Source organism: Phyllostomus hastatus, unplaced genomic scaffold, assembly GCF_019186645.2.
Source record: "Phyllostomus hastatus isolate PE091 unplaced genomic scaffold, TTU_PhHast_1.1 phas_contig_64, whole genome shotgun sequence".
Lineage (NCBI taxonomy): Eukaryota > Metazoa > Chordata > Mammalia > Chiroptera > Phyllostomidae > Phyllostomus > Phyllostomus hastatus.
Genome location: NW_025333928.1, coordinates 9,103,915 through 9,112,242, shown reverse-complemented (window position 1 = coordinate 9,112,242; position 8,328 = coordinate 9,103,915). Strand labels below are relative to the sequence as shown.

The 8,328-nt window shown below is 48.2% G+C and overlaps 1 protein-coding gene across 1 annotated transcript; it reads right to left on the bottom strand.

Annotated features, from left to right (window-relative positions):
- Window positions 1–2,223: 2,223 nt before the first annotated feature.
- LOC123825498 (dCTP pyrophosphatase 1-like) lies at window positions 2,224–5,730 on the bottom strand. The gene is given in 4 exon segments (XM_045848927.1): window positions 2,224–2,719; window positions 4,498–4,517; window positions 4,520–4,610; window positions 5,325–5,730. Coding segments are annotated over 4 exon segments (516 nt in total). The 5' UTR covers window positions 5,426–5,730; the 3' UTR covers window positions 2,224–2,415.
- Window positions 5,731–8,328: the final 2,598 nt, after the last annotated feature.

Genomic DNA, 8,328 nt, shown 5'->3' with positions numbered 1-8,328 from the left:
GAACTGGTTTTGTATGTGTGGAGTCCTATCTAGAAGGGTCCATAAATATAGCACACTTGTGATCAAACAGGCATTACATTCCGCAGGGCATTGGTGAATTGCATGAACTTCATGGAGCTCAGTGTGTAATGAAGAGACAATATTTTATACCACTGTGTTTAGAGCTTTAAGTGCTTCATTATTATTAGGTCAGCTCATCTTCAAGCTCAACATCCTAAAGTTAAGTAAGTCTTATTTCCACTCCTTCAGGTAAGTATCTGACAGCCAGTGAAAGACAGACCCCTGTCTGTCTTTCAAGTAAATAGTAAATAGACAATTGCAGGCCATTGTCATTAGAGCTTTCGTGGAGAAAGATTGTTGGTTAGGTCTTTAATGCAGTCCTCAACTTCAGAGGTGATCATTTTAGGTGGTCTTGAAGGCTAACAAAGAGATGGGGATAGGGAACTGCACAGAGCCCCAGAAACTGCTTCCCAGACTTAACAGGTTGTAAACCTTTACTGGTGGAAGGCAGGGACAAAGAGCAGGAGGTTATCAGGCAATAGACCACTAGGGGTCTTAGAAGCCAGATGAAAGGATCCAAAGCAGCAAAGAAGCCTTGAGGGATGAGAGGGGAGGGATGCAGTGGACAGACTAAGGAGCTACAATTTGGGGGAGAAGGAAGATGGGGCTGACCTCATTTCTTAGCTTAGACGATAACAGGTAGTGTCACTGAGATGTGTAGGACAGTAGAAGTGGCAACAATTGTGATACCCAGTCCAGACATATTGAATGTGAGGTAAATGTGAAGGGGTCAGGGAGGTGATTGGAAATAACAGTTTGGGGATTATCAGGTCTGCAGTGCATGATACCTCATTCAGAAGACAGTAGCTAAGAAAAATCTGAACAGCCAAAGGTGGAAACAAATCCAGAAGTGTCACACTTGGAAAATCGAGAGGCAAGTTTCACACAGAGTGGTCCGCACAGATTCTGCTCTGGTGCCTGCTGTTTGTAGTTCGCAGAAGTGGGGGCAGTTTCAGTGGAAGGGTACGGATAAAAGCCAGCCTTGAGTGGGTTAGGGTATAAATGGGAGGATGGGGAAGCTAAGTGGCTGGGTATAGACAACCCTTCTCAAGAGGCTTGGCTGTGAAGCTGGGAAAAGTTTATTGGTTTTGTCTACGGGGAGATTAGTTTTTGTGCCGGTGGGAAGGCTAATGGGAAGAGGAGCTGATTGTATTGGGGGGACAGGGAGATAATTGACCAAGGAGCGGGAATGAAATCAAACCAGGAAGGATAAGGCTCCCGCTCTCACTGGTAGGGAGGAGCAGGGTGGTTTGGGAACAAAGCTGAAGCAGTTCCAATCTGGATACTTTTAGCTGGTGAGTTAGAGGTCACTGGTGAAGAGGGATAAGGTCACTAGAGGAATGAGGCCATTAAAGGGGATGATGACTCATCTCACTGATGGGGAAATAGGCCCATAAGGGCAAGAATAATTTAAAGGTCTTTCCCCCCAGCATTACCTCACCCTATGAGGGAGGCAGGTTACAGGCATCTCAGAAAGGAAGCGATGTGCCTGAGGTCACACAACAGATAAATTACACACAACTACCATATCTTTAGGTGTAAAGGTGGGATGAGAAATTGGTCTTGGGAGGGTAAGGGAGGGGGCAAGAGGCCCAAGCCCAAGAGGAGTGGAAGCCCTGTTCTGTTCCACATCCGAGACCTGACCCTGATTTGCTCTGGGTCCTGAGGCTCAGTCCTGGGCCCGGGCCTGCCTTAACTGGTGACGTTTCCTGCTGTGGGATCCAAATGTTTTGAGTTGAAAGACACATAACTGCAAACTTACTAAGTACCTACTATGTGCCGGGCACTGTCCTAAGCATTCTACCTGCAATAACTGACTTAAACTTTACCGCCCTATCAGGGAGATACTATTATTTTCACTTTAGGTGAAGAAACTGATGAACATCATCCAGCTGGTAAGTATCAAATACAGCATCTGAACTCTGATGTGCTGTCTCGAAAATCTGGGCTGTTACCACTAAGTACAGCCTCCAATCTTCTGTTAGAGGCTCCAAAGGGGAAACAGACCTGCAAGAGATCCCACAGGGGGGCCTGCTAGAAATGAGATCTCTGCACAGCAGGTGGGAGGTGCAGCAGAGAAACATGGGAGCTGGGTTCAGAGCAACCCTGCTGCCCCCCCCTGTAGTACCTGCTGAGACAGCCTCCCCAGGAAGGATCCAGAAGTTGCTAGACAAAACTTTTATTGAGAGAGGAGTACCAAGAAGCTGTCTTCCAGAGGTTCTTGAGCCTCAGACCTCAGACGTTGGGCTGCCAGGCCAGTGAGCTGGAAAGAAAGGGCTAGAATGAGGTTCCATGGCCAGGCAACCACCTGTTCCTCAGATGCCATGCTGAGTTGCAGGTGGTGGGTCCACGGTTCTAGGCTGAGGCCTCCTGGCGTGTGGATTCACAGGCAAGGTCTGTAGTCCCCACGGTCTGGTCTTCAGAGGTGGCCCCATGGGGCAAGTCCGTGTATTTGCGGGAGGAGCCACGGGACAGATGTGCTGGGTAGCGTCGCCGGTTTGTGTCCATCTTGGAGAGCACTGCTTGGGGCAGGTCCACACGGCAGCGGGCTGCTAATGCTACCAGGTAGATGAGGACATCGCTGAGCTCCTCCTGAAGGGCTGCCCGTTCCTTGGGGGGCCAGGTTTGGGGGCCAGGCTCCTCATCAGGCTTCCACTGACTGGGGGTGGAACAAAGGCACAGACACAGGTGTGACTAGGACAATGGGCTTCCCCTCTCAGAGCACCCTAGTCCTTGTAGCACTCAACTCCCACCTCCTAGAAATTTCCTTCAAGGACAGCTCAACCCGTCTGGGCCCTGGGTAGAGCCAGGGTGGGGAAGAGACACCAACATATGATTCACCCAGACCTCTGTGTCCTCACCTAAGCCACAGAGTTGGCAAGAGATCATTTTAGTCGTCAAGACCTGATTCTCCTTCTCTCCAGGTCTAGCAACTGCCACCCCAGACTAAATCTCAGACCTGGACCACTGGAGAAGCCTGCTAACTCATCTTCCACTCTTGCCCGGTATCAGCTTTTAAAAGCACAAATTACATTTTGTCCTTCCTCTGCTGAACCTCCCCTAGCTGTGCTTGGAATAAAATCCAAACTCCTGACCATGCACACCCTCCAGGTCCTGCATGAGCTGACTCCTGCCTCTTCCAATGTCATTATTCACTACTTTCCCAACTCCCCACCTACAAGTCACTCTGGCTTTTTCTGCCTGGCAAACAGGTCAAACTGTACAGGCCTTTGCACTTTGCCTTGAATGATCTTCCCCTGCTCCCCCCAGAGCTTCCCCATGGCTGGCTCCTTCCTGTTGTCATTCAGGTCTCAGCTCACATTTCTCCTCCTTAGAAAAGCTGTCTTCCTGTTTCCTTCCTTCTCACAACCTTGGGTTATTCTCCCTATAGAACTTATCACAATTTCCAATATTTTAACATTAGTTCGCTTATCTGTTGTCCATCTTATTGCACTGTGGAGATGGGAATGATGTGTATCCTTTGGAAGGCCACATCTCTTGACTTTAGAAGACCAAGTACACAGATGGTGCTCATAAATCGGTAATAAATGAACAGCCTGCCCTCACACACACCTCTGTGCCATCCCCACAGTGACTTCACTGGCTTAGACTTCACCACCTCTCCCCTGGTCTACACCAGCCCCCTCACTGGTCTGGTCCCACCCTAGTTCTCTTTCTAAAAAGTTTGTTAATACTCACCCGCAGATATGTTTATTGATTTTACAAAGAGACGAAGGGAGAGGGAGAAAGAGAACATCAATCAGTTACCTCCCCTACATACCCTGACAAGAAATTGAGCCCTCACACTTTTGCTTCACAGGAACACGTTTCAACCAACTGAGTAATCCCCACCTGGGCTTTCCCTGCCCCAATTCTTCTGGGGACCCAAACCACCCTGCAGGCACAGTGCTCTTTCTACCATTAAAATCTGTTTATGTCTTCTGTCCAAACTCCATCAATTCTTACCCCAATTTTATAATTCTCCATTCTATTCCACCCCTCTCCTCCAGAGCCCTACCAATTATTCAGTAGATATTTACTGAATGTCTGTTGTGTGTCAGGCAGTAAGAAGACAGCAGAGAATGAAACAGATACAAACTCCCATTCACCTCCTGTTTGGTGGTCAGATTCCTAACCAGAATATGGCCCAATTGTAGGGGACCCCAGTTCTATAGAACGCCTTTCATTCCACCCTAAAGGCAGGACTAACAGAAGGTTGCCACCCACCCCTTCTTAGACCTGGATCTGCCTCGCTGTTTTCTCTCCCAGGAAGCTGGGTGCCCCGAGAGGGCAGGGACTCATCTCATTATCACCAGCAGGAAGATCAGACCCTTGCAGTGAGAAGGGGAGATTGAATACATGGATATTTGAAGATCAAATAAATGTCCCCACCCCCACCACATTAAGACTCTTCCAGGAACCCTTTCATTTACTCACAAGAGCTCTGCCAACTCCCCCCACTTTCCCCCACCAAGGCCAGGAGGAGGTTCCGAGGCTTGTGGAACTGGTCCCAGTCTCTTTCAGCAGCAAACTCAGCATGGAGGCGGCGGCTGGTATGGAAAAAAGGGGTGGAAGCTCAGGTCCCAGGGTTAGGGGTGGGGGAGGACATGCAGGGCCCAGGCAGGTATCTCAGTGATATGTAATGGGGGACATGGGTTTCCAGCGGGAATCTGCAACTAACACCTTAGATGCTCTTAAACAAGCCATCTCTTTTCTATGGGACTATAAAATAGCCAAGCCCCTACGCAGACCCTAAACTCCATGGAAACCTAACAATAACCTCTTCCCCATTCCATCTCCTGCTGCTGCTTCTGCAGTTTCCTCCACCAGACACACCCCTATCTCTGCATCTATATCTATGTCCTGTGTTCTTACAGAGAACATGCAGGTCCACGGCACTGCCCCTAAGAAGCCTTTCTTGGTTTCCTCCAGCTAGATATAAGTGCCTCCCTGCATTTGCCACGTTCTACCTCCCACTCCTGGTGGGCAGAAACAGAAGCAGCAAGGAACCAATATTTCCCCTCAGGGCTGCTTCTAACATTCTTCACCTGGCGTCACCAATTACCCTGCCTCGTGTGTACATCGCTAAGCCCATTTTGCATATGAGGGCAAAAGTTTCACCCGCGGTCAGACAGCAGAGCTGGAACCTGAGAATTGGGACAGGAGCACAGGGGCTAGCTTCCGACCACGTGGAGGGACCCTCCCTAATAAAAGGGAGAAAGGGGGGCGATTTCCCCAGCCCAGACTGGGTAAAGACATCTTACATGTCCTCGAGCGTGGGCTCCGGGCTGAAGCTGAAGAGGCTGCAAGCATTAGTGCCGTCTCCTCCGCTGTCCCTACGCTCTTCCCCACCTGCACTGGACATGTCGCCCACGACTGCAGGCTCAACTGCTGAGAGGAAACCCGCGCTCAACTTAGGCCCGCCTCCAGAGGCTGTGACCAATCACAGGTCAGGTTAGCGATTGCTTACCGGGGCGGAGCCGCAGGAAGGCCCATCACTTCTGTGGAGTTTGCTATACCCCGCCCCTTATGCGGCCTGGACCAATTTGAGCAAGTTTCAAGCATCCGCTCTTAAACGGCTGCTCTGGAATTTTTTTCAGACGTAACCAAGCCTCTTAAAGGTGTAGGTATTGTGCCAGTTACCACCAGGGGAAAAGACAGAGGGCCGAGGTGGGGATTAGCGCAGGCGTGTCACTTCACTTACCGGCGCCTGCCTAATGACGATGCCGGAAAGGGAGAGGCACTTGGTGTAAGACGCCGGAAATGCAGGGTTTAAGCAAGAAGGGAGTTTATTGTATCGGTACAACAATATCTCCAGAATACAGCTGGGCTCTGGCAATAAATTGACACTAGGGTAGCTGTTTTAAGCATTTCACTTATTTAATCCTTACAACAGTAGGTAATAGCATCATCATATTCATCATGATGAATTCTCATCCCTGTTTAACCAAAATTACATTGAGTAATTTAACTTAAAAGCTACGAAAGTGGTAGCCAGGTTGCAAATTTCAGTTTGGCCTCCAAGTATGTTTGGCGTACACTATATTGCATCAAATGGTGATAAGTACCATGAAAACAAATTTAAACGTATTTAAACATGCAAAGTGAGGGCAACTAGGTTCCATAGTCCTGGGAAGATGCGGTAAAGCAACGTTGGTTACCTTCTCAGCTGCCCATTTCACGCCTGTATCTTTGCAGAACCGTGATTATATTCTGGGGTACACCCTTCTCTACTAGGCTGATCATGTGTCTGTCTCCTTTGCCCTGCCATCGGTCGATTTATGAGGTGAGCATGTGGCCCATTCTTGACAATGAGCAGTTACAGGAAGTACGTTAGAGACTTTGGGGGAAGGTTCTTGGTTCTTTTTCAAAACAGCACAAAGGAAGTTTCTACCTTTGATGTTGGTATGTGAAGAATGGATTGAGAGGAGAGCTAGCCCAGGAGCTGAGGCTGGTAGATGGCAAGATACAAAAGACTTGGGTCCCTGATGATATTGCTGGGCGACTTTTTTTTTTTTTTACAAGTTCCAGAAATGACCTAATTTAGGATGCTGGCTATGTAAGTTAATAAATCGCTCTGTTGCTCAAGTCACTTAATTGGTTTTTCTGTTATTTGCCTTTGAGAAATGACATTTAAGCCAAGCAAAAATCGAGTGGACTAGAATTCTAGGTAGAGGGAACCCCAATGGTTAAAGCAGGAAAGGTTCATCATGCTCTGAAGACAAAGGAATTCCAGTATAGCAGGGATGTAGTGAGGAAGGGAAAGAGTGGTTGGGTATGGTTTTAGAGAAGTAAACCGAGGCCAGGTTAGATCAAGTAGCCATGAATTTTCTATTACTTTGAATTTTAAGTATTACAGAAGCCCTCTGGGGGGTCTTAGGGAGGGGAGCCATATAATCATATTTTGTATTTATGAGCCCTCTGTCTGCTGTGTCCAGGACGAATTGGAGGAGGGCAAGAGTAGAAGGAGGGAGATGGGTTACTGCAGTTGCCAGGCCAAAGATGATGGTGATTTGGGCCAGGCCGATGGTGGGCACAGGTGGAGAGAAGTGGATGATTGGGAAGATATTTTGGAGGTACATCTATACATGGGCTTTGTTGGTATTGAAGTACAGGGAGGGGAGAAAGGGTAGAATCGAGCATGGTTTACAGGTTGTGAATGTTGAACAATGTAGTGGATAGATGACTCATACTGGGATGAAGAAGATGAGGTGCAGGATTGAACACACATGGCCTCAGCAGTTTGATTTATGACAAAGGAAATTGAAGATGCATGTCAAGTAGGCAGGTGTGTTTGAGCCTAAGCTTTAAATTAAAAACAATTTAAAATATGTTTATTGATTTGAGAGAGAGAGAGAGAGAAAGAAACATTAATTGGTTGTCTCCCATACATGGCCCACCCAGAGATCAAACCCATAACCAAGGTACATGCACTGATTGCGAATTGACTCCCCACACTTTGAGTGTAGAGCATGACTCACCAACCAACTGAGCAACACTGGCCGGGGCTATGAGCCTAATCTTCAGTGGAGAGATAGGAGAGATCCAGATTTGGTGGCCTCAGACATTTAGACAGTACTTGAAAGTCATGGAACTGCAGAAGCATAACTAATACAAGAATCTGGGCAGACAACACCGGACCTGGAGTACTCTGACAATTAGCGGTTGAGCAATGGAGAAGAGGCAGGTGAGGCAGGAAGAAAATTGGCCAAGTGTGTTGTTAAGGAAGCTAAGAGAGGAGAGTGTTCCAGAATGAGTGGACACTTGATTTGGATGCTGCTGAGCTACTGGGTTAGGTGAGAGCACTGAATTTGCCCCTGGATTAGGCATCATGGAAGTTGGATAGGGGACACAGGAGAATAGAGGGAGTCCTGGGTAACTGTTTTGAGTTTCTGGCTTGAGCAAATAGTTGGGTAGTTTGGCCAACTGCTGAAGAGACGACACAGGATCCGTGGAAGTTGGGGTGGGAGGGAAGATGACAAATTTAGTTTGGGACACATGGAGAGTTAGTTGGCTCTAGGGCATCCAGATGATGTGCAGCGGGCAGGTAGACACACAGGCCTGACGTTCAGAGCAGTGAGCTATGTTAGGGGTCTGTGAACTGGAAGTTTCAGGAGCCAAGGACCTCCCCCAGCACCTTCCTTGGTGTTTGCTAAGCTTCTCATATAAAAACCCAACTCTTTTACTGGAATATAAAACACACTTGGAGAGCAACTTTTTCAGGAGTCTTCTGCACCTCAGAGTTTTTGAAGAGCCAGGGACTGGGAC